The following is a 27,393-nucleotide window of genomic DNA, read 5'->3' on the forward strand; positions in this document are numbered from 1 at the left end:
TCCTAATAAATTGACCTGTTCCTAATATTCTGGCCTGTACCTAATAAATTGACCTGTTCCTAATAAATTGACCTGTTCCTAATATTCTGGCCTGTTCCTAATATTCTGGCCTGTTCCTAATAAATTGGCCTGTACCTAATATTCTGACCTGTACCTATTATACTACATGATATATATATATATATATATATATATATATATATATATATATATATATATATATATATATATATATATATAAATTCAGATAGAAGTTAATACGTTGACAATACTGTTGTGATTGGTTGCATAATGTTAATAGAAGTGTGTGTTGTATAATTTAATGCAGTAGAATGCAATTTTAGTTAGGTATTAAAAAAGTGCTAATTCACATCAAACAAAAGTAAGTAGCATTCAGATGTACCTTGTGTTTTAACAATCATCTTAAACTGGACATATGGTGTTAAATCTGTTTTACAGGCTGAAGTAGAATGTTGTTCTGAAAGTTGTTCAATCACAGTGTTGATTGATTCTGTAATGTATTGTGCCATTTCAATGCAATCGAATTAAATGGCCAGGTGCAATTCTAGTTTATCTATTAGTCTATTCATTACTAATACATTATTAATTCATTACATTCTCTACATTTAGCTTTTAGTTGTGAAAATCATTGTGATTGGATAGAAAACAGGGGATGATGTGTGAGAGCAGCGGTTAGGGGTCCAGAGCCTGGTTTAAGATGTGATGGGGTCCAGTAGTCCAAAAAGGTTGAGAAACGCTGCTGTAAGTCATTCGATTCATAAAATGAATGTGAACTCAATAAAAACCGATTGGGAATTTACTTTAATACTTGCACAGAAACACTTATCATGTTGCATTTGGTATTTTAATGAAATACAACATTACAATGCTACTATTTAACAATAGAATATTAACAATTCATTGCTTCTGAGGGGAAATGTATAGACACATTGAAACAAACTTTTGGTAATTCCAAAAACAAACAAACAAGCGTCATTTGAAACGGTCAAGAAAATGATTATGAAAAACAATAAATAAATAAATTATTTATTTATTTTTATTTCCTCAGTATTTCGAGGTATTTTGTATAGATGCAGTGGTGCCTGGTTTGTGCAACAGCTACAAAGGCTACATTTAAAACAGATGCAAACCGTGTAGTGCACTTTTATTAGATGTCGGAAGTGGTCTAGTAATTTGGGATACAGTCCTGTAGTGCACTTTTTGTGTGCAGTGATGTGGTGATTTGGGAGTGTGCAGTGATGTAGTGATTTTGGATACAGTCCTGTAGTGCACTATTGTGTGTAGTGATGTAGTGATTTTGGATACAGTCCTGTAGTGCACTATTGTGTGTAGTGATGTAGTGATTTTGGATACAGTCCTGTAGTGCACTATTGTGTGTAGTGATGTAGTGATTTTGGATACAGTCCTGTAGTGCACTATTGTGTGTAGTGATGTAGTGATTTTGGATACAGTCCTGTAGTGCACTATAGTGTGTAGTGACGTAGTGATTCTGGATACAGTCCTGTAGTGCACTATTGTGTGCAGTGATGTAGTGATTTGGGAGTGTGTAGTGATTTGGGATACAGTCCTGTAGTGCACTATTGTGTGTAGTGATGTAGTGATTTGGGATACAGTCCCATAGAGCACTATTGTGTGCAGTGATGTAGTGATTTGGGATACAGTCCCATAGTGCACTTTTGTGTGCAGTGATGTAGTGATTTGGGATACAGTCCCATAGTGCACTTTTGTGTGCAGTGATGTAGTGATTTCGGATACAGTCCCATAGTGCACTATTGTGTGCAGTAATGTAGTAATTTGGGACACAGCCCTGTAGTGCAGGGGGCTGGAGTGGGCGGAGCTTCATGGAGAATGTGGAGACTTAAGTTTGGTTAAAGGGGTTAAAGAAATGCAGAAACGCGTTTGCGTCGTCCTTTAATATTTGCAATAAGTGCGGCTGAATAAAATGGCTCGTCTTGTGGAGTTTTGTGTTGAACCGGAATAAAATCAAGGCAGATAAAATGAAGACTTTACTTTCTTACGGGTTGCTGTTGTTTTTTGTCGGAGTGGCCCGAGGAGGTGAGATTTCTCCAAACTTTCTTTAAATACATAAAGAATACAGATACGATATTTTAACAAAAAAACTTCCTTACATGCAGCTGATTAAATAAACCCCTACTGTTTTGCTCGGGTTTCCTAAATACCCACTTTTACACTTTTTTACGTGTTTTCCTCTTTTTATTTTTTTACCCCTCACTCGTTAGTTACTTGCCAGAGGTGAGTTTAAACTCAACGTGCTGTGTAAGAGATCGAAGCTCGGTATGATAACGATACATCACGATATGATACATCACGATATGATACATCACGATACGATAACAATACATCACTATACGATAACAATACATCACTATACGATAACAATACATCGTTATCGTATCGTGATGTATTGTTATCGTATAGTGATGTATTGTTATCGTGTAGTGATGTATCATATCACTACACGATAACAATACATTACGATATGATAACGATACATCACGATACAGTAACGATACATCACGATATGATAATGATACATCACACGATACATCACGATATGATGCACGATACATCACGATATGATGCACGATACATCACGATATGATGCACGATACATCACGATATGATGCACGATACATCACGATATGATGCACGATACATCACGATATGATGCACGATACATCACGATATGATGCATGATACATCACGATATGATGCACGATACATCACGATATGATGCACGATACATCACGATATGATGCACGATACATCACGATATGATGCACGATACATCACGATATGATGCACGATACATCACGATATGATGCACGATACATCACGATATGATGCACGATACATCACGATATGATGCACGATACATCACGATATGATACACGATACATCACGATATGATACATCACGATATGATACACGATACATCACAATATGATACACGATATATCACAATAACGATACATCACGATATGATACATCGTGATATGATACACGATACATCTTGATTTGATACACGATACATCACAATATTATACATCATGATATGATACACGATACATCGTGAAATGATACACGATACATTGTGATATGATACACAATAATAATAATAATAATAATAATAATGACTTAAAAGAATAGTTCTTAGATATTAATTGCTTATTCTTACTTGCTTAATTGCTAAATCTATAGTGCTGTGTCTAAAAGCTTTTAAGGTATTGCATTTTTCAGTCTAATTCTATGCCAACACATGTAAATACCAAAAACACAATTGTTTTTAACGTTTTCTTTATTTGTTTGTTTTTTTTTCAAAATTTGGTACAAACTCAATTTAAAAGTCAATGCAGTGTAACTGAAATAATCAATGACGGTTCCATTGTGACAACATTTTTTAACATGCCCTTTTAGTGAAAAATGTATTTATTTCTAACTGGAGGTATTTCATCATTTCTGTCATCAGAACAGAATGAGTGGATATTTTCTTTTCCTATTAAGTAATATCAGTCTTCACAAACATGAATTTTAAAATCATTTCCTCTACTCAGAAAACAAAAAATCCAGTTTGCTCAAAACTCAGAATGGAAAAATACTTTCAAAACTTAATAGAAGACTTAAGGTCACTTGCTCAGTAATTGTTAAAAATACTACTAGTAAATAATAATGACTTAAAATAATTGTTCTTAGCTATTAATTGCTTATTCTTTCTACAAAGTAGATATCCTTTTTTAAAGTACTCCTAAACATGTAATTATTCTCATGTCATGTTACCTAGAAACTTCATTCCCTGTACGACAGACAGACACATAGACTGACAGACAGACACATAGACTGACAGACAGACACATAGACTGACAGACAGACACATAGACTGACAGACAGACACATAGACTGACAGACAGACACATAGACACATAGACAGACAGACACATAGACAGACAGACAGACAGACAGACACATAGACAGACAGACAGACAGACAGACACATAGACAGACAGACAGACAGACACATAGACAGACAGACAGACAGACAGACACATAGACAGACAGACAGACAGACACATAGACAGACAGACAGACAGACACATAGACAGACAGACAGACAGACACATAGACAGACAGACAGACAGACAGACACATAGACAGACAGACACATAGACTGACAGATAGACAGACAGACACATAGACAGACAGACAGACAGACAGACACATAGACAGACAGACAGACACACAGACAGACAGACAGACAGACAGATAGACTGACAGACAGACACATAGACTGACAGATAGACAGACAGACACATAGACAGACAGATAGACAGATAGACACATAGATAGATAGACAGATAGATACTTTATTCATCCCAGTGGGAAATTTACCCATTGTGTCATAAAACCTACTAACCCCTAACCCTAACCCTAGTTACACCATTACCTCTGACTATTTAAACTGCTGTGCCGAAAACGTCACGTCAACAGTTTTTAGTCTGTTTATGAGGAGTGTCTGGTATATAAATCTCTGTGACCACAATTATATGAACTATCAGTGTCACAGAATATTGATCAACAGCTTCTGACCAATCAGAATCGAGCAATCAGTATTCAGCATGTACTTCTTTGGTACATCTTAGTAACTTGTTAATGATATAATATGCTATATAATATGCTATTATACTGAGGGAAAGGAAAAGTTATCCCCAAACGATCTGTTCTCAGAACACCACATCAATCTAATGAATGTTGTCAGTAATGTGAAGGAAGTCCCTGTGATCATCTTTTTTTTGTTTCAGCTCCGAGGTGTTTAAATGTTCTTACATAATTACATGCCTCGTGTCAACCAGTAATGTTAGATTTGGTTAAGTGTGGATTTCGTTCACATATTTCACATGCCTTACCTACAGCTGGATGTACACAGTGTCTGATGGAAGGCCTGTGATGATGTGTCATGCCTGTATTCGTCAGGACTGATGTTTCCTACACATCTGTTTTTTTTATTATTATGATTATTTCTATTTTAAGCCAGAAAAAAATATTCTTGCATTCCATATGTTCTATAGCCAAGGAATTGTTTCAGTATTTTTCAGAAGACTGTTGGAAAGCATACGCGGTACAGTCTCATGAATTCTCTATGACAGCTTATGGTGGATGTACACAGCATCTTGGTGCTAAAGTAGACGCTACATGTAACCGACCCATTAATCACAGCTTTTCAGGAGAGTTTAAACACTGATGTCACACATTTGTTGAGAGGTTGATTAGAGTGCAAACACAGGACCGAGATTACAGGGCTATCCAGAACAGCTGCGACTGAAGGCCTTTCTGCGGCCAGGCATTTATTTTCGTGGCAGCATGATGTTGGGTCGCAGCATGCCAGAGCATGCACAAGCATATGATAGTGTTTTATAGGCAGTACCATGCATATCACAGCTTTCCTTGCAATTCTAAAAACTCATAATTTGATTAAAAAATATAAATGAGAGTTTCCCATCGAAATGCTAGTTACTTGGGTAAATAGACCATTTATAAGGCTACATGGATGGCTGGAAAGGGAGGTAGGGATGAATGGATGGACAATTTACAAAGAATTCAACAAAACTATAGTGCTGTGCAATTTGTGAGTCTATACCTTGTTAAGTTATAGAATTTTTCAGCCTAATTCTATGTTTAACATCTGTAACGTGTGTAAATACCAAAAACACAATCGATTTTAACGTTCTCTTTATTGTTTTTTCAATATTTGGTACAAAGTGTGGTTCAAAATGAAACGCAGACCTTCTTTGATCATTTTTGTATCTTCAAGTGAAATGAGCAATGTAAAGAGATTCAGTTGAAAAGTCTAAAGATTGATGAAACTCAATTTAAAAGTCAATGCAGTGTAACTGAATCAATCAATGACTCTGTGGCATAAAATGTTCCATTGTGGCATAAAATCTTTGAACATTCCCTTTTAGTGAAAAATATATTTATTTCTAATTGGACTTCCTTTCTTTTCCTATTAAGTAATATCAGGCTTCGCAAACATGAATTTTAAAATGATTTCTTCTACTCAGAAAACATAAAATCCAGTTTGCTCAAAAAAAAAGAACATTCAAAACTTAATAGAAGACTATGGTCACTTGCTGAATCAGAGATTATTCACAATATACACGTATATAATACTTCCGCTATTATATTCAGCGTTATATTTCGTACATACACTCGACTGATTTGAGAGACAGCTCATGTGTAGTTTTATCCAACTTGAATGCATTCATTTTTTTTCCAGTAACAGCGTTATTTAGTAGTAGCCCAATCTCAATGTGTTGTGTGTTCTTTCTGCAATGCTTTTCTGCTCACCACGACTGTATAGATTGGTTATTTGAGTTACTGTAGCTCGCCTGTTGTATCAAACCAGACCCTTAATTCTCTCAACACCACAGAACTGCCATTTTTTTTTTACACTTTAATTTTTCCATACCATGCTGTGTAAGCTCAGGAGATCACTGGATAATTTCCCCCCTTCATTCTGATGTTTTGATATGAAGCTTTTAACATGTTTCTGCAGGATTCTATGCTTTGCACTGCTGCGACGTGATTGGCTAATCACATTAAGTGATTATTAATTACTTTTGCAGTTGCATCTCTGAAAAGATCACCAGGTTTACAGATTAATCTACAACCTCTTTTGACTGATTAGTTTAAAAAAAGGTTTTGCATGAACATTATTATTGACTGGCCCAACAACTGCTGTTAAGCATTCATTATGAGTAAATAATAATAATAATAATAATAGTAATAATAATAATAATAAAGCTGGCTGTGCTTTCAGGAAAATGTTTTGTAATTTCTTGTTTGTGCTTATTAGACATTACCTACATGTTTATCTACAAGTAAAAAAATATTCTTGCATTCCATATGTTCTATAGCCAAGGAATTGTTTCAGTATTTTTTACATTTAAATTGACATTACCTACACGTTTAATTACAAGTAGATAAAATGTCAAAAATGCTGAAATATTCCCTTGAAAAGTCATCTGTATTTCGGTGTCACTGTATATCCATGGGGCACGGTGGCTTAGTGGTTAGCACATTCGCCTCACACCTCCAGGGTCATGGTTCGATTCCCGCCTCCACCTTGTGTGTGTGGAGTTTGCATGTTCTCCCTGTGCCTCGGGGGTTTCCTCCGGGTACTCCGGTTTCCTCCCCCGGTCCAAAGACATGCATGGTAGGTTGATTGGCATCTCTGGAAAATTGTCCGTAGTGTGTGATTGTGTGAGTGAATGAGAGTGTGTGTGTGTGTGCCCTGCGATGGGTTGGCACTCCGTCCAGGGTGTATCCTGCCTTAATGCCCGATAACGCCTGAGATAGGCACAGGCTCCCCGTGACCCGAGGTAGTTCGGATAAGTGGTAGAAAATGAATGAATGAATGAATGTATATCCATGACATATTATTGTAATAGTATTTCTTTGACTGTTTATCGTATGTCTCTAATACTCTCCGTTCTCTCAGCTTCCTTTTATGGCGATGGATTTGTGCAGTTAAAGGTGAAAGATTCGACTCACTCTTCAATCAACTCGCTCCACATCCGCTTCCGCACGTCTAGTCAGAGAGGTGTGCTCTTCCTGGCTGCAGGGCAAACTGATTACCTGCTGCTGGAACTCAGCACTGGCAGACTGCAGGCAAGTTATGAACATGTCTCTCACCATAATGAGCATGTTATACAGTGTGTGTGAGGCTCGCTATTCTGAAATACTAAAATACACACAATAGGTCCTTTCAGCTCATCAATCAGTTCGGCTGTGGAAATAAAACCACATATGTTATGCAGGATTTAAGCTCAGTGTGATGATGGAAAGTGTACTGCAGATTTGAAAGTACATAATACTTGTACATAATATATATAGCAAATAATAAAACATGACAGTGTGAGCAGTCAAACGTTTCTTCACTTTATAGTTCATACACTTTTTAATGTTGTAGAATGTCTGTGATAAAACATTCTGTTATTCCTTTGCTCTACAAGTTAATAAGGCAGGTTTAAAATCACAGCTTATCATGCTACGCAGAAACTAAAGACGTGAAGACTTTCCTATGGTGGAAAAACATACTGATTGTTCCAAAACTCAGAACTTCTTAAAGAAAGATTCATTATATGATCACATACATCTTTGTAAAATAAAAACACACCTTAATAATCTGATTATTATTCAGCTTATTTTATATACAGCAGAGGTGGCAAACCCGCAGCTCCCTAACCGCATGCGGCTCTTTGCCCGGTTTCATGCGGCTCTTACGTTCATATCGAAGTTTGTATTTGTGTCTTTTTAATATGCGTGTTCACTTCGCGGTATTTTCGTCAAACGCGCATGTGAGTGGGATGAAAATATCTCAGTTTCCCAGTAGGAGCAAGATCATTTGAGTAAACAATTTGTGTCAAGTTCGCTCTCAAAATGGCAGGGGAAAAAAAGGTGACGATCAAGTGTGCCCATGTGTATGATGTGGCTCTTTGCGGTAACACAGTAAAAAAATGTGGCTCTTGGTCTCTGACTGGTTGGACACCCATGATATACAGCTTCAATACAGTCCCTGTAAATATGTCGTTACTGTAGTAACATGTTAAAGTCAATGCATTAATAAAAACCTGTAATTTGAAGTAGAGAAAGTACTACGAGTGGGTTGTGCTGTTTCAGAAAGCTAATCAAACCTTCTGACCAATCAAAGAATTCAACAGCACTGTGGTATAAATAAATAATAAATAATATATAAATAAATAAAAAAAATAATAAATGGTATAAATGTATACATATATAATTGTATATGAAATATTGTGTTTGGTTGGTGAGTAAAACAAATCTATAATTACCTATAAGTATAATCTAAAATGTACTTTGATTTTCATCCATAGGCAAAGTTGGATCTTGGTTCTGGCGAGCAGATTCTACACTCCGACAAAGGCAACCCACTGAACGACTTGGCTTGGCACGCAGTAGATCTTATTCATGACCAATTTAACGTAACCCTAACTGTGGACAAGCATTTCCAGACCAGCAAGACACTTTTTGGCTCACAGCAACAACTGGATATAAGCGATGGTTTATATATTGGTGGGACAGGAGGTTTGGATAAGGTCTATCTCCCTAATGATCTCACCGGCTTCCGTGGTTGCCTTGATGAAGTGCTGTTTAATCAGAACAACCTCATTTCATCACTTAGACCATACTCTGGCATAAAGAATGTCTATGAGGTTTCTCTTGGTTGTAGTCCACAGTTCTTTGCTAATGAAGAAGACGCAATCAGCTTTTTCAGTTCCAGGGCATACATCTCTCTTCCTCCTTGGTCCACACAGCAAGAGTGGACTCTTGAATGCTCAGTACATACATCAGCTCAAGAGGGAATCATTATGTACAATTCTGCTCGAGAAGGGGGCTTTGTTGCCATGGAGATTCACAACGGCTTACTTGTTGCTGTGGTGGGCAGAGACGGGATGAGAATGGAGCTGCGCTCTCTTACTTTTATCAACGACAAGAAGTGGCACTATGTTAAGCTTTACTTCACTTCTAAAAGCTTGCAGCTGACCATCGATGGGGAGACTGTGAAGTCTGGCATGAAATCCAGATCAAAACCCTTGCAATTGAAAGGTTTCCTTTTCCTCGGTGGTGTAGATGATGGCACACGCTCTGAAGTCAGAAAGTTTGGCCTGTCATCAGTGGCAGGAAAGCGCATTAAAGGTGGCTCTTTCAAAGGATGCTTTAGAGATATTAAGGTCAATGGTATTTTAACAGGTCTCCCAAATGCTTTGGTAACCAAAGACGTCTCAGTTGGCTGTGAACCAGAAAAGGAACCTCAGGTTAGCACCACTGATGGGAGTCTGGTTTTTGAATCTGTCACTCAGTTACCGTCTATAGATATGTCCACGCTTGCAAAGGGTCTGGTTGCCGGGCATGGACAAAATTTTTTGCAGCTTAGGGACCTTGTTGTACCCGAGGGCGGTCGTGCATCACTGGAATCAAAACACATCAAAGTGAACCTGGATTTCAAGAAGCTCGGCATCCGTCAGTCGCAGATCATGTTTAGAATCGAAGAGCAGCCGGTGCACGGTCAGCTAAGGTTTGATGTGGACCAGGAGCAAGAAGGAAATACGTTCAGTATGTTGGATCTGTGGCATGGCAGAATCATGTACATCCATGGAGGTTCTGAAGATCCACATGACTACTTCATGTTCTCCATCTTCTCCAGTAGCAGAAAAGTAACACCAAGCTACCTCAAAGCAGAGAAGTTGTACAGATTCAATGTGACCGTAACAGCAACCAATGATGCCCCTGAATTGAGTTTGCCTGAGGGAAATCTATTTGTTCTCCTTGAGAACTCTAGGAAGAGATTAACCACTGATGTGTTGAAAGCCACAGATGTAGATAGCAGCTCCACCGACTTGGTCTACTCTGTATTGGGAAATCTTAATGCTGATGCCGGGTTTTTGGAAACTGAAGATAACCCTGGTCAGGCAGTCAATTCATTCCCTCATTCAGCTCTGGAAGCTGGAAAAATCAACTATGCACACACTGGAGTAAAGAACTCAAGGATAGTGTTAAGGGTTAGTGATGGAGAGAAGATAAGCAACACGGTGGTGCTACGAATTATGGCAGTTAAATTGGAATACAGCATTTCAAATAACACTGGGGTGGAGGTCACTCAAGGAGAAGCGTCTCTAATAAACAACACACAGCTAGCAATTCAGACAAACGCAGTAAGACAAGCCGTAGACATCCGTTACGACGTTGTTGAGCCGCCACGGTTTGGAGAGCTTCAGAAACTTCATTCAAACGGAGAATGGAAGTTGACCGATTCTTTTTCTCAACGCGTTCTGGAGAAAGATCGTCTGAGATACCGCAGCACCTTTAAGGATATTCAGACGGCTAATGTGACCGATAACTTCACGTGTAAGGTCACGATCGCATCAAAGGCAACAAAGGAACTGGTGTTTAATATAAAGACCAAATGGATACATTATACATTGGAGAGAAATGAAGTACTTAAAATGGACAAAATCAGGAGAGTTCCAATTGATTCAGAGCATCTCTTTGCAAGGACACACGGCGTGGATCTAACTGAAGATCAGATTTATTTCAAGCTTCTGTCTTCCCCAAAGAAAGGGTTGATTTTGCTGAATAATAAAAAGTTAAGTGCTAATTCTACATTTAGCCAAATGAACATCACTAACATGGAAGTGTTGTATCAACTGATCGATAGACCGTACGAGAACACAAGTGACAAGTTTGAATTTCAAGTATTCAGCAAGCATTCTCATTCACCTAGTCATGTATTCAGGATAAATATCAGAGCAGATATCAACAGCGTTTACATAAAAAACAACGGACTTTCAGTTTCTGAAGGCGAAAGCAAACTTATTACAAACAACGAACTGTTTGCTGAGACTCTGGGTACTAAAGAAATCTACTACACACTCACAGAGATGCCAAAACATGGCAAACTAGCGCGTATCAATCTGTCCAACTCAACCAAGCAATATGACAATCTGGTGTCTTTTACCAACCAGGATATTATAGAAGAGCGCCTCATGTACGTCCATGATGACAGCGAAACAACTCACGATCAGTTCAGATTTACAGCTTCGACAAGTCCGCTGCTAAAGGGTCTTATCAGTGAAGAGTCGGGCTCCAAAGACGGTGTCTTCAACATCACTATACAGTTAGTGAATGATGAGAAGCCTGTTCGAATTGTAGATAAAGTGTTCCATGTCGTCAAAAATGGACAAAGGCTGTTGACGCTGGATGACTTGTGCTACCACGATGCAGACTCGGACTTCAGTGACGGTCAGCTAGTTTATACCCGCCGCGGGATCCCTATAGGCGATCTAGTGCTTGTCAATGACACATCTCATAAACTCTACCAGTTCTACCAAGAGGACCTGGAACAGAAGCAAGTGTTGTTTGTTCATCGTGGGATCAACTCTGGCCGCTTCGTGCTTTTCGTATCAGATGGCAAGCACTACATTTCAACCTTGTTGGATATCAGTGCTCAGGAACCATACTTAAAGGTTGCCAACAATACTGGCTTGTTGGTCCAAAAAGGTCAGACCAGAACATTCAGCAGCGCTAATTTTAGTGTGGTTACAAACACGGATATCAGAGAAGACCGCGAAATCAGTTTTAAGATCCATGACGCCCCAAAACATGGTGCCTTGTTTATAAAAGACCAGAGAATTGACGTTTTTACGCAGTATGAACTGAAGAATGCTTTGTTGTCATATCGCCACGATGGCAGCAATATTTTGTCTGAATTTTTCACGGTCATTGTCAAAGCAAAAGGGTTGCATGTGGAAGCCAGGATCAATGTAAAGGTTTACTTGGAAAGCCACCAAAAGCCACCTGTCTTACACAACAACAAAATCTTAGTGGTGGACGAAGGAAAGCCGGTGAAGATTGAACGTAGTAAACTTGAGGTGAACGATTCTTAATGCAATTAATAATTCTATTTCTCCAAATAATTTAATACTTTGATATTAAAGTACAGTTTGTTTTGTTTTTATTTTCCAGGTTACTCATGAAGCAAATTTGCCCAGTGAAATAATCTTCACTGTTATAGTTTCTCCAGGTTACGGATATCTGCGACGATTTCATAACGGTAAAGAACAGTTCCAGGGGATTGAGCAGGACCCTTTATTGACCTTTACACAGCAAGACATTAACAGTGGGAATATCCAGTATGTCCAGATAACGCCCGAACAGATGAACGACTCCTTCGTTCTGGAAGCCAGCAACGGGGTAGCAGAACTGAGTGGCATCATTATGTCTGTAGAGATCATTCCTCACTACATACCTATCGAAGTCTCCAATATAACACTGAAAGAAGGAGCATCCAAAGCGCTAACAGAAGACATCATACGAGTTACCAGTCCGCATTTCTCTGGGCTCCACTTTGTGTACTACGTGTCAGAGGGACCAATGCATGGACACATCGAGAACTCTCGTTTCCCAGGGACTCCTACAACATATTTTACCAGAAAACAGGTGAGTACTTTGTATTAGATATAAATTTACAAGAATATAATCGACATCAGGTTAATGTGATGCAGCCCAACATGAAGCACAATGACTGTAAGCCAAAAAACGTCTTTTATACCACAGCAATTTCGCCAGTGATTACCATTTGATATAACAGCAGCTGTAAACAGTTGTACATTCACTTTGTCTTGAAGATAAAAAGACAGAAATAATGCGGCTTTATTATTGGGTTAAGTTTAATCTCCTCCGTCCTGAAGACTTTCCCATGACCCAAAAAAATAAAGTTAGACAAGCATAAATATTACAAGCATTTAACCCTTGTATGTTGTTCGTGTCTGTTGGACCCATATTCATAAACATCAATAGTTTTGAAAAACTTTGCTTCTTTATAAATTTGTAGATTTTTTTTTCCACTCATAACTTGATTAAATTTGATTTTCTTTTTTTATTACATTTTTATTAAAAACAACAAAAAACGAGTAGCACTTTAATTAAAAAATGTGATGTAATAAAGGTAAAGGGCAAATATTAACCATATATGCTGTTTATATTGCTTGTAATTGGGATGAAGTAAACATCTGTAGAGTATTTTAACATAACATTTTTGATTGTGTTGAATTAAAAACCCAAAAATGCAGCGGTTCCACCAGACCCACGAACACTGGCTGAGTAACAAAAATACAAACACCATAAAAGGGTTAAATAAATAAAATATTACAAGTAAATTATTAACTATGTTTCCCCCCCAAAGGCCAAAAAAATTATTTGTGCCTGTTTTGAGTGTCCATGTTCTGAATTGAATGTCTTTGTCGTGTCATACTTCACATAATAACTTAATAGCTCATTTGTAAGTAGACACTCCGGGCTTTAAGAATTTGCCTATTAGGGACAATATTCTTTGTAGGAACAAAAAATGAAAACAGTTAGTATTTTGTTCCATACAACTGTTTCTATCATCAAAATAAACAGTGATATCAAACCCATTTCTGCTGAGATGCCCCAAGTGCTTGTTCATAAGCATTTAAAATATGAAGGTGTTATCATCAACTTCTAAAATTCAATGTAAGGTTATCACACGTCTATCAGATTCTGAGATAAAATAATACATTTAGTTAAAAATGATTCAAAAAAATGTGCTTTTCATTCTATAAACAGAAAGCTTAACCATATCATCAATGATTAGACTTTATGATAATCAGCAAAATGATTTCTTGTATGCTGTATGTATATTTATTGTCTTTGGTTATGTGGCTCATTCACTATACGAGTCTCTGTGTAAAAGCTGTTCGTTAAGAAAAGACACCATATTACAATGTGGCCATTAATATGATCCTGTGATTAGTGCTATTGTCAGAGCTGCTGTTATACAAAACATCTAGAGAATTCAAAAGAGCTATGGTATAAATACAGAAGATTACACTGGAATTAATCATTCATCAAAAGACAACATAGTAAAGAATCAGACTAGTTTAATATCGCCAAGCTTTACCTGTTTCAAACGACAGAGCTGTTACTGAATAATACTAAATGAGTTACACATTCTCTACTTGTATTAGAGTCTTCCTCATAACTGCAACATGACGTTATCTGTTCCAGCTACTACATTTAGAGCACAACACATCTTTTGTTTTGTCTTTTCTACACTGGTCCAGGTGGAGCAGGAGTTTATCTACTATGTCCATGACAACTCTGAGACATTCCAGGACTACTTCACTGTTATAGCCAATGCCACGGATCTCCGAAAACACAGCACTCCCAGGACAGTGTATGTCCAAGTCACACCAGTCAATGACAAACCTCCGGTTATCACGGCCAACAAAGCGCTCAGGGTGGGTGAACTTTACATAAATACATGCCTTTGGGTTCAGATCTGATTAGAAGGGTTTTTGATAAATATGCATCTTTTCTGTAAGACTTATAGCGTAGCCCAGGATTGAATGTAGAGTTCCCAAGCTGTTGTGTTTAAGTTACTTTGTACCAAAGCCTTCATTTCAGCACTGAACATCTGCATAGAGTCTAACTATAGAGTCTGGCTCTAATTTGATGGGCACCAGAAGGCCTGTACAGCTCTCTGTCTTAAATGCTTTGGATTCCTCTTGCCTTAGATAGCCATTTGCTTTGAAATGAAAGGATTAGCATGCTAAAGGATTAACAGAGTTTGGACAAAATGTCACAGAAGGCAGACATGTTGATTGCGTTAAATTACTCACTGTCTGGACAGTAACATGAACGTTGCTCTGCTTAAGAGACTAGATTGTTTCATTCTATGGTCATGGTTTTGGTGTCTTTGGAAGCTCAAGTTCTTGTGAATACTTTAGACGGCCAAAAGGGGGCACTCTGTAAAAACATTTACACACCAGAGCTTTTGTGTGATTAAAGTTTTATTTGCCCTTGAAGACAAACTCTGGTATTGTTTGCTCACAACCTAAACTTTTATTAGATTACATACACCTGCAGTTTAACATCAGTAATGAATCCATAAAGATCCCTGATCATTTATGGCTGCCTGAGACAGAAAAAATACAGTAATAGATACAGAGAAACTGTATAAATGAATAAAGTATATATTAATGAGGCCACTGGATTTATTTCAGTAATCCACAGTATTTCTGTAAATCAAACCAGATTATTTTTAAACAGTCCCGTTACAAGTCTGCTGATAAACGTAAAGTTCACCTTATCTTTGCACTTCAGTAATTTTTTCCACATTAGTCAGAGGTTTCCTCTTGTCTTTTCAATCCGGCAGACCACAAGATCACAGGATGTTGTGGCTTCCTCAATGCAAAGATTTCAGACAGTTTCACCGATTTGTGCAAGCTGCTTAATCATTATGTCCACTCATTATGTGACACGGAAAATCTGGCTACGGATTGGAAATGTTTCTCTGAGTAATTGATGCAAGCTAGCAACTGTCAGATTTCAATATACAGTGGTTGCTTTACTGTCATATTTTATATGTACACACCAGTGCAAAAAACTGCTGAATCATCGTTGAGTACGTAATAAAATAAAAGATTATGTTTGTGTAGGAAACGCTGGTCTAGTACAGGGAGGTGTGATGTAGCCAGACTCAAAGCAGAACTACTGTTACCACATCGAGGTGGATTATTTTGCTTTAACGTGTATGTGAAAAAGGTTATCGTCCATTTAACCACAGCACAGTTGAATGCACGAATCTGATTGGTCAGATTTTCCTATAATGGGTATTATTTCTGTAAAAACGAAGTTCCTGCTGTAACATGAGACAGACAGAGAGACAGACAGACAGATACTTTGTTGATCCTGGAGGAAATTTCTCAACCTCCAAACCACCCTCTTGCCCAAACCACCCTCTTGCCAAACCACCCTCTTGCCCTTGCTCTTAAGCTCTTAAAATGTAAGTGTATTTACAGTAACAGCTTGTACAGAGGGGCTTGTACAGTGGACACTTTACATAATCTAACCTAAGATCAGTAATACACAGATGTAAACGTGTGTGTGTGAGAGAGAAAGAGAGAAAGAGAGAGAGAGAGAGAGAGAGAGAGAGAGAGAGAGAGAGAGAGGAAGAAAGACAGTGATGTTTATTGAAGCTATAACAAGTGAAAATAGGAACTTGTCTCTCAGATGTTCCACGACATTAAATCAAGCTATAAAAGTTCAAATGCGTGATGTGTCAGTCATTAATAAAGAAAACATCAGCACTGCTGGCAAATCAGTGTGCTAGAAACAAAAGAACACACTCCACCCCATGCTGTTACACACAAATAATGCTTTCATTATTATTCATTTTTCAGCATTTCCCTCAGCTCTACCAATTGGATTTGGCATTTTGAGGTGTTTTCTTTGAGACCGTAGTGTGATTTTTCTCAGTGTGTGCACATACGGCCAGGCTTCACTGACCTTGAGACCTCATAGTGAGATTGAGATGACCCTGACTCTAGGGTGCTAATTGAAATACTTACAAAAGCAAACACGGGCCACTTGTGTAATCAGGAATCTGAGAGAGATGTGTGTTGCTTTGGGTGATAGACATGGTGCAGTCTGGAAATAATTAGACAGTGACATGGTTTTTGCTTTGGCTCTGTGAGGTGGCACACCAGATATGAATTAAACTATGACTGAGCTTTTAATTCATATGCAGAAGTGGAAAGCCAAACCGGCAAAACATGTCACTGTTCAGTAAATAAACAACTGCTGGGTACTTTATCAGGTCATTAGGTATAAACCTTTTGATTTGTTTGCTGTTTGCATCTTGTTTGATTTACCAGAATTTATGTGTATTAGTTATCTAATATTATTATTTATTATATTCTTGTATGTTTTTTTTATATTTTTTTTAATTTTGTACAGGATAATAATTAGGAATATATTGAAATAATATGTAAGTAATTCTAAGTAACAAACTAATAGCTTAATATAATTCTGAATCTAATTTTATATTATTATTAACATCATGTAATAACTAATTTATCATAACAATTTAAAAAAATCTAAATAATAGTAATTATTATAATAAAATAAGTAGCTAGGTTTTTTTATGTTAAGAATACTGCTACTATTGCTAATGATGATAATAATAATAATAATAATAATAATAATAATACATTCATTCATTTTCTACCGCTTATCCGAACTATTCTCGGGTCACGGGGAGCCCGTGCCTATCTCAGGCGTCATCGGGCATCAAGGCAGGATACACCCTGAATGGAGTGCCAACCCATCGCAGAGCACACACACACACACTCATTCACTCACGCAATCACACACTATGGACAATTTTCCAGATATGCAAATAAACCTACCATGCATGTCTTTGGACCGGGGGAGGAAACCGGAGTACCCGGAGGAAACCCCCGAGGCACGGGGAGAACATGCAAACTACACACACACAAGGCGGAGGGGGGAATCGAACCCCCACCCTGAAGGTGTGAGGCGAACGTGCTTACCACTAAGCCACCGTGCCCCCTCAATAATAATAATAATAATGTTTAGTAAATCTAGCAAATTATAGATTTTTTTAGATATCATACATGTAAATATTTTCATTACTTTTGTTGGCAGCTGCTTTGCTAATGTGTGAACACATACTGAGGGAAAGATCTTAATCGTCAGGGTTTACCAAATGATTAAATAGGCTCTCTTTGTCTGATGCAATTCTTAGAAAATGGACTAAAGCCTAGATCCAAAGCTACTTAGTTTAATCGTTCTCCTGATTGTATCAGCGGCCATTTATTATCATGGTATTAAGATTAGCTTTTAAGCTCTAATTCTCAGCATACGATGGTATCAGTCCTCTGAATGATCGTACTGTATCTCTGTTCATTTGAACCAGGTTTGGGTCAGCTCCATAACAGAGATCACTCCTGAAGATCTGCATGCGGAGGATGACGATACAGCTCCAGAGCAGCTACATTACCTCACCACTCAACCCAGTAACGGGCACCTGGCTCTGAAAAGTGCTCCCATTAGACCAGTCATGAACTTCACTCAGGCTCACATAGATCAGGGACAACTACTGTTCGTGCACAGCGGTAAGATGATCCGTCACCCAAATGTTCTTTCGTGTCGTAAAAGCAGAAAGGTAAGGTGGAAAAACAGGAGGTCGTCCTGTATCTTAGTCATGAAGCAGCCACCATGATGCTCCTCAAAGCCCAGAGTGTTTGATTGTAAAGGGTTGAATCTGTATTTGAAGTCATGCAAACAAAAATGACCAGTGTGCAGTTTCTAGAGAGATGAAGTAAGCTCTGAAAATAAGGCACAGTTGGTGACGTGTCAGATTCGTAAAAAAAAAAAAAAAAAAAAAAACACCCAATAAACAAGAAACTAGAAATAGTTTCAAGCTCAAACCTGCACCATTTTACAGATTTTTACGGTACCTATAGTATGTACGGGTTTTTTTTACGGGTTCTCTTTTTAGAATAACTTACCAATCCATCCTGTATTTCCTTCAGGAACAATAGAAAAATTCAGAGGAACCTGTTATTAATTTCGCACTGCAAATGAAAGCCGTAAATTCTCTATCCCCGTGGTACCGTGCACGCTTACCCATGTCGAGTCTGCTTCGTTGTCCTCTCCAGGAGCCACGGCTGGAGGGTTTAACTTCCAGGTGAACGATGGCGTGAACTTTGCTCCGAGGCAGATATTCAGCGTGACGGCTCGTACGCTTGTTGTCCGTATGGAAAGGAGCGGCCCGCTCAAGGTGTTTCCAGGTAATTTTGCTATTGCACAAACATCAAGCACTGAGTAATCTCTCAGCAAACAAACAGAAAATCCTTTACATTTTGCTTTACATAACATGTACATGACTTGAAAAAACAACCAGCTCAAGATCTTCAGTCCAAAACATGCTTTCCTTCGGGCTCCTGTAGTTTCGTCTTATGTCTTAATATGAGCTTCCTATCAGCTACGACCACAAACACTCTGTGTAATAGCTTGTTTAATAGCCTGTAACCTATGTAGCAAAGCCCTTTCAAGGATTTCCGCTTAGCACAACACGTCTACTGGTAAACACGTTATGTTGAAAAGGCCCCAGACTTGATTTAGTAACTCTTAGTAATATGCTGGATTTAATACCCAGCTCTAAAAACAGCTGCCTACTAACTGTTGTGTCTGGGGCAGTATGTAAAACAGCTGGTGTGCCTGTTTTCCCTCCTGTAAATGTGCATTCGCAGTCATTTTTTTTCTTGGCACATTCAGCAGGGGTTTTTTAGGCAGCGATCGGTGCCAGATACGTCTCATCTACAGTCAGTACTCGGTACAAATCCACCCATGTGCTTTGAACAGAAAAAAAGTAGCTTAATTTTCAAGCTGCATGATGTTAAAAAATTTGTTAAGAAATATGGCAGAGAAATAAAAGACACGTCATGAGAGACAAGGAGAACTGAAAAGCTTTACATACTGACGAGGTGATAAAGAGGTAAAAAGATGTTGATTAATTAAAGAGAGCGAAGAGACAGACAAGTTATTATATATAAAGCTACATAAATTAATAAACGAGATAGGAAATACACCATTCATTCAAACCCTTTTGAACTGATACAGTTAAAAAAATAACTTAATACATTAACACACAGTTTTATCACTTTTTTCATATGATAGTGAAGGAAAATTTATGAAACTTAACACGCTTGTGTCTTAAGGGTACACAAACCTTAGCACAGGACTCTACTTTATTGCTGTGTTAGGAAAAAAACCCCCACAAGGTCTGTCTGATTTGAGACGTTCACCTTTTTTCTTTGTTCGCCCTCAGATAAAATGTCTTGTTGCTATGGAAACCAGTTTCCCCAGGTTTTTATTGGTTTCTGTCTATACGCATAAAACACATCATCAGTACCTTTTGAATTGTTTTTTTTTTTTTATTCTGCTGAAACAGTAAGTGCTCTGTGCTGTAAGTGACAGGGGTAATAATAAAATAAATGAACAATTGTTTTAAAATGGCATGGAACTTTACGTGATGTTTGTTAACCGCAATTGATGAGGAAGTATTTATCCCGATCACGTGCGAAGCTATACGGTGGAATAATAAATGTTCTTTCTTTTCCTTTCATATTCAAATGAGCGCTGATTGCCTCAGCCACGTTTATTACATATAAACAGTACACTGAAAAAGGGAACACAGTGATGAAAGGATCGCTGGTTCTTGATTGTAAATGGGTGTATTTCAGTAGAGCTCTTATCATTGGGCTTGGTTTATTACTGTAATCGTGTTAAAGACCGAAACAAAAACCTAGAAGAGCAAAACCCTGAACTCAACTTCTTTCCAAGCTGTTTCTTTTCCTGTGAATGCCATCTAAAGAACAAAGCCTTAATTAAGTTGAAGATTAAAGTTGGTTAGTCATCTGTAGCTCAGAAGCACCGATTGTATAAAAGGTGTTGCCACAAAAACTCAAACGCATTCAGCCATCAAAGCATCCAAGCACACAATAACATGGTAATGTTTATAGCAAGTGCCAGGCGTTTGCTCTGGCTTTGACTGTGTTTTTTAACAGCTGGAGTTCATCTGGGGTAACGTTTAGCCTTGTTTTCAATCCAGGCGCTTCATCCTCCATTTCAAAAGAAGTCCTCAGTGCAGCAACCAACGACAATGAAAGCAATTCAAACCGCACCATTGTTTTCACCATTGTTAAGCCCCCGAAATTTGGAAAGCTGGTGACTGTGCAGGCAGACAGTTCTATCACTGAGATTTCTTCCTTCACACAGGAACTGGTGAGTGCTGGAAAACCTCAGAACTCATTTGCATGAAAGGTGGAAGCCGATAAATTATATATTTATCTCCATTCTGCGAACGTGTGTTGCTGAAAGTCTACGTCTTATTATGTCGTACGTCTTCTAATAATCGCTGTGGTTTGGGGGTTGGGATGAGTCAGATTTCAAATTTTATTTTTATGATATTTTATTCTTTTATCTTCGTGCCAGTTAGTCAAGTCAAGAGTTAAACAGTAAGCTTTTATAACAATTATTTGATTATGTATAGCTGATGCAGTACATAGGGAAATGAAACAACATTCCTTCAGGACCCTGGTGTTATATAAAGTCACAGAGCTGCATAAAACAACACAGAATTAAGGGCTAAAAAGTCAAATGAACCTATTCACGTGAATTGCAGGACATAAGACAAAAGTGCAAGACAAATTATAGTGCAAACAGACATTACAATACACCACAACAGCGATACATAAAAAAAGTCATGCCATATTAGGCCATTAAGCCATTATATTAGTTATCAGTGTTTCTGAAATTGTTCCTTCACTCACTCATTCAGTATTAATTACAAAACTGCAGCAGTGACGGTGACATCAGACTGAAATCAGAAATCACTCAGTAGTGTACCACATCCTGTGACCCAGCAATGAATCAACACTACTTTTGGAACAATTATAATGTTTCAAATTACCTAGCAAACGACAACCATAATAACTTTTGTACTGATACTTGGTATTATCAAAGCAGAGATGGGGGACTCGAGTCATATGACTTGACTCAAGTCAGAGTTAAGTCGCAAATTTGAGACTTGCTTGACAAATATTAAAAAAGACTCGACTTTGACTTGACATTCATGACTTGAGACTTGACTCGGATTTGAGTTAAATGACTCAGAGATGGGGGACTCGACGACTCGAGTCAGAAAAAAAAAAAGTCGCAAATTTGAGACTTGAGACTTGCTTGACATATATTTAAAAAAAGACTCGACTTGACTTTGACTTGTCATTCATGACTTGAGATTTACTTGTGACTTTCACATGTGTGACTTGTCGGAACAGGAGCAAACATCAGAGATACTGAACCAGTCACATCTGGTTGCAGTGAGAAATGGAAAAAAACACCACTGTCCAAAATAAAATGACTTCTCCTCGAAAGTACCATGATAAAATTACTTTTTGCATACGAAATACCAAAAAAAAAGTCTGTTGAACAACATTTAAATAGCAATATTTTTATTTATATTTATAAATTCGATTGCTCCAGTGTCCATTCAAGTAAAGGAAAAGTACATTTATAGCTAAAAAAAAAAAAACCCTGGTACTTTTAGTGAAGAGGTGGTATGCATCGTTTGTACGTGGGATATAAATGTATCTAACAAACCGGGCAAGATGATTCTGAACAAAATGACTTTGAAATGAGATGCCAAATAGTGTACATAATGGTGAACAATTTCAACTCATTTAAACACAGCTGCTAATAAATGTGTTCATTCCAGGTCGATGATGGTAAAGTGGCATACGAACAAACCGTGGACTCTGTCGGATGGGCAGCATTAGACAAGTTCACGTTCACCGTGTCATCACCTCCTGCAAGCCTTGAGGCTCAGACCTTTGATATCGACATCTCTTACGAAAATACAGGGCCTGAAAGAAACACTCTTCTTCTTAAAAACACAGGTATGATTACATTGAGTGATTTCCCACTTAGCTCTTTTACCTAATCAAAAATCTCAAATGCGAAAACAGACTACACCTAACTACTAATCCTAGCAATTTATTACGCAAGGTCAGTGTTGTCCACTTCGTAATATGACACAGGTGTTTTGGAAAACGTTTTGAGAAAGGGATTTCTCAACTTTGTGTTGTATTTCAGGAGGTATGGTAATAGAAGGAGACAAAGTCATCATTGACAAAACAATGCTGGATGCATCAAATCTCCTCACCAAACAGCCAGAGTCTCGTCGCAACTCCTACGATGTCTGGTACCAGGTCAAGTCTTTACCTCAGCATGGTGTCATCGTTGTGGGTGAACGGAATCTTACAAAGGAAAAGCCCTATTTCTCTCAGTTTATTCTGAACAAATATGGAATAACCTACCAGCACGACAACTCCGAGACCATACAAGACCGCTTTGTCTTCAACGCTTTCCTTAACCTGAAGAGCAAACCTGCACATCGTCCTGAGGATGACCGTGAAGTGTTAGAGGAAATGTTTAACATTACAGTCACTCCAGTGAATGATCAGCCACCAGTCCTGAAAACCAAAGCTCCAAGCCTCAAAGTCGTTCAGGGAGACACTGTGGCTCTTGGACCCAGCAACCTGAATGTGGAAGACCTTGACAACTCTCCAGATGATATCCAGTACTCTGTGATTAGCAGACCTAGCAACGGCTTCCTTTCTCTCGCTGGAAGTCTAAACATTTCTGTGGATAGCTTTTCTCAAGCCCAGATCAACAAGGGTGAAGTATTCTTTATCCAAGATGGCAGCCCTGCATCTGGGGTGTTCTATTTCAGTGTCACTGATGGTCATCATCGGCCAGTCTACAAACTTTTCAACCTAGAGGTGTTGAAGATCGCCATTTCAATTGTCAATAAAACAGATTTGATATTGGAACAGGGGCAAACAACAGTGGTGCTCAACCAGTCACACCTGGCTGCAGTGACTAATGGAAAAAACACTACTGTCCAATATAAAATAACTGCTCCTCCTAACTATGGTAAACTTCTCTTGGACGACGAAGAAGTTACCCTTTTTAATCAGGATGATTTGCAAGCACATAGATTAAGTTACCATATGGTCAATCTTGCATCCTCTCATGATGACTTTGAGTTCATCGCCTTCACCTCAGAGGCAAACCTGACTGACCAGATAGTTAACATAACAGTTAAGCCTTTAATTAGGTATGCAGAAGGTGTAAAGTTCTCAAATGGAATTCGTGTTAAGCTCAAGGCGGCCTTTCTCAACGTCTCTGAACTTGCTCTGATTAGTGGTAGTGATCCATTGTTCGAAATTCTGTCCCCACCAACGTATGGCAAGATTTTAAAGGCTGGCATGGAGAAAAAAGCAGAACCTGTAAAGACATTTTTCTTTAGTGAATTACAGCAGGAAAAACTTACCATCGAATTAAATGCCAATCTAACCGAAGTTCAAGAGGTGAAAGACTCATTAAGATTTGTCCTAAAAGCTGGCAATCTTCAACCTGCAAACGGGGAGTTCGTCTTTAGCGTTGTGCCATATGACCCTGCTCTCATGACAACGACGACAGCTATCTCACTGTACACAAGTACTACTGCTTCACCCAGCCAAACCACAGTTATGATCTCTCCTCTCATTTCCAAATCTCCATTAATTCGGCCATCAGACCTGGTCACCAAGGCTGTGCCAAAGTTCAAGGGCCGTAATCGCTGGGGTAACTCAAACCTCAATGACTCACATGCCACAACTAGGCTTAAACCAACATATAGTCAGGAAATTGTTCCAGTTAGGAACCAACCAGTGAGGGTTGAGTCAGTGTCTGAGAGTAGCTCCTCTTCCAACCCCATGCTCATCATCCTCCCACTGCTCGCTCTTCTGCTTGTGGTCATTGTAGTCATATTGGCATTACTACTGAGGCGAAAGCAGCAGAAAAAGAAAAAACATTCGAATGGTTCCTTTGCTTCTAAATCCTGCCCTGATAGTAGACACTTTCAAGGACATCCACAGAGGACTGCAACGGTTCCTTTAGTAACTGTAACCCCTCTCAGCCCAAGCAACCCTGGTAGTCCTGCTCTGATGAGACCCCAGACAGGAAACCCTGCCTGTGAGCAGTCTATGACTCTGTGCTCCTTTGGCAACATGGATCTTGACGCCACTCAGTTTTGCAGGACCACAAACCCCACATTGCAGCACAATCAGTACTGGGTGTGAGCTAAAACATTGTGCACAAAGATTAGATCCATCACAGTGTTTTTTTAATTGAAGCTATTTTACTAGTTGTCTGAATCTTTTAGCAAGATTGTTGAATTTATTGTTGAAGCAATGGGGAAGACAACAACAACAGCCAATTTACTTCTTTGTTGCTGTAGCCCATTCACAGTTGTGCTGCTTGGATCAGCACTAAATCTAATGATGGTAGATATAACCGTTCTGGTTCATTTGCACTCAACTTTAATCTACTTTTAAGGAAACTATTAAACACGCCAAATGAAACAAAATGAAACCACAAACCTCCATAATGAGATGCATTGTAATTACCGATGTATATATTTTTTTTCAAACTTTTGAAGAGTATTTTAAAGTGTAAACCAGCGCTGAGTGAGCAGTGGTATTGAGAAACCTTAATAAAGGAGAACTCTTAAAACAAGACGACACTAGACTGGACTAGCGTTCTGGGTGGCTTCTGCTTTCTGCTAAGGAAAACAGACCACCTCACTAAAAAAAGACCATGTCTTTTTGCGTCAAGGAGGTGGTGGGGGAGAAAATGTCATGAGCAAAAGCAAGAAAGGGGAATTACCAGGAAATTAGCTAGTAGGAGGTTGAGATCCATTTCTGTATATTAAGCACTATTTTTTTTTAAAATCATAATGTCTACTAGATGTTCTGGTGTTTAATGCGTTTGCTTATTAGTCTTTCAGGCCAGAAATGTAGCACGAGTTGTGTTTTTTTTTTTTGTTCTGTACTTTTAAAGAAAGTTGACATTTGACTGTCATTGCAAAAGTTTTGGAAATGTTGGCGATACAAAAACAGACCTGGGAACTCTGTATAACTAGAATGCAGTAAACCTTACAAGGTTTTCAGTCTCGTTTTAGATTTTAGATCTGAAAAGTTTATTGTTGTCCTGGTATTGAAAAGAATGTGTATCTATATTTAAAAAGATATGCATATTATAGGCTCACTGTGTGTGCCTTAAAGCTGTGTTGGATTTTTTGAGGAAACTACTATGGTTAAGTGTGTTAGTCTACTATGACGGTATTGGGGAATATAACTGATGTCATTTATAAGAAATGATGTCTTGTCTTCCTTTCCCTGTAAGCAAGACTGTGTGTAGTTATAACCCTGAATCAGCGTCTACCTCGGACATCTAGGAGCCAATCAGGCAACCAAAAAAAACTTAACACTGAATAAAGTGCATTTAGGTACTTCCTGCTTTTATGCTGTTGCTATAGTGTATGTATTTAAACAGAAATATGGTACGTAATTTGTATATGGTTATTCATATTATATTATTATATTATTTTAAGTACAGTTAGTGGTTTGATTTTGTATCTCAGGTATTGGGAGATTGCATTATACACTGAAGACACTACATTACACTGTTTGTCATGAGCACATGATGTAACTGTATGTTACAGTTAGCACTGATTGTTAAAAAAACACTGTTTCTGTTTCCCTATTTATATTTGAACATATGGGACTGAAAGCATTTGCAGTGTGTGACTTTAGATTAGTTTTCAGTCCTTTCTTTATTATTTCTTAGTATAATTTGTTTATCACTGGATGTGTGATCCCTTGCTCACTTGTATTATGTATGTTAATATATAGTGCTTGTAACGCACCTAATTAAATCACATTAAACTCCTGTTTCATCTATTTGTGTTCAGGTTGTTTGTTTTAGGCCCATGGTTCTCAACGTGGGGTCTGTGTTGTACGTATAACCAGGGGATCTGTGAGCGATTCGCTTTTTAAAAGCACATGATGGTTGTGGAAATGATTCAAATGAAAATTGAATCTGTGTAGGAATCATTTGGGGTTACTTGGAAATTCTTTTCATCAGGTTACCTGACTGCAAAAATGTTTTCGGTCCGAACGTGTTTACCGTTTCGTTTCAGATCCATTGTCCACACAGCACTAATTTATTTTACACTACATATGCTCTCGAGTATATAGATCCAGCTTTTTCCTTACTTGAAAGTGCAGTTTTCCCGACATCATCTATTGTTTTACCATCTGGATTTCTTCTCTTCATTTGGTGGGGCTCATACTGCAGGGAACATAAGAAAAGGAAGGAAAATGAATATCCTTTCAGGATGTAATTGCTATGGTACGTCTCTTCACATGCTTAATTACTGTGATTTTAGAAGCCCAAAGGTACCGAATGTGCTATTGGAAGGCGAGAAGAGTTGAATTTGGCGAATTAAAATGTGCACAAGGCGAATCCCCGGAGGCTGAAAGTGTTCTGTTTGGA

At 38.2% G+C, this 27,393-nt stretch overlaps 1 protein-coding gene across 1 annotated transcript; it reads left to right on the plus strand.

Annotated features, from left to right (window-relative positions):
- Positions 1 to 1,870: 1,870 nt before the first annotated feature.
- cspg4ba (chondroitin sulfate proteoglycan 4ba) lies at positions 1,871 to 26,788 on the plus strand. Its single transcript, XM_060882796.1, has 10 exons — positions 1,871 to 2,076; positions 7,538 to 7,707; positions 8,934 to 12,488; positions 12,583 to 13,056; positions 14,703 to 14,879; positions 18,362 to 18,560; positions 19,107 to 19,238; positions 21,062 to 21,234; positions 22,727 to 22,907; positions 23,104 to 26,788. The coding sequence occupies exons 1-10, from the start codon at positions 2,019 to 2,021 to the stop codon at positions 25,134 to 25,136; spliced, it is 7,152 nt and encodes a 2,383-aa protein (XP_060738779.1). The 5' UTR covers positions 1,871 to 2,018; the 3' UTR covers positions 25,137 to 26,788.
- Positions 26,789 to 27,393: the final 605 nt, after the last annotated feature.

This window comes from Tachysurus vachellii, chromosome 12, assembly GCF_030014155.1.
Source record: "Tachysurus vachellii isolate PV-2020 chromosome 12, HZAU_Pvac_v1, whole genome shotgun sequence".
In the NCBI taxonomy this organism is placed as follows: Eukaryota; Metazoa; Chordata; class Actinopteri; order Siluriformes; family Bagridae; genus Tachysurus; species Tachysurus vachellii.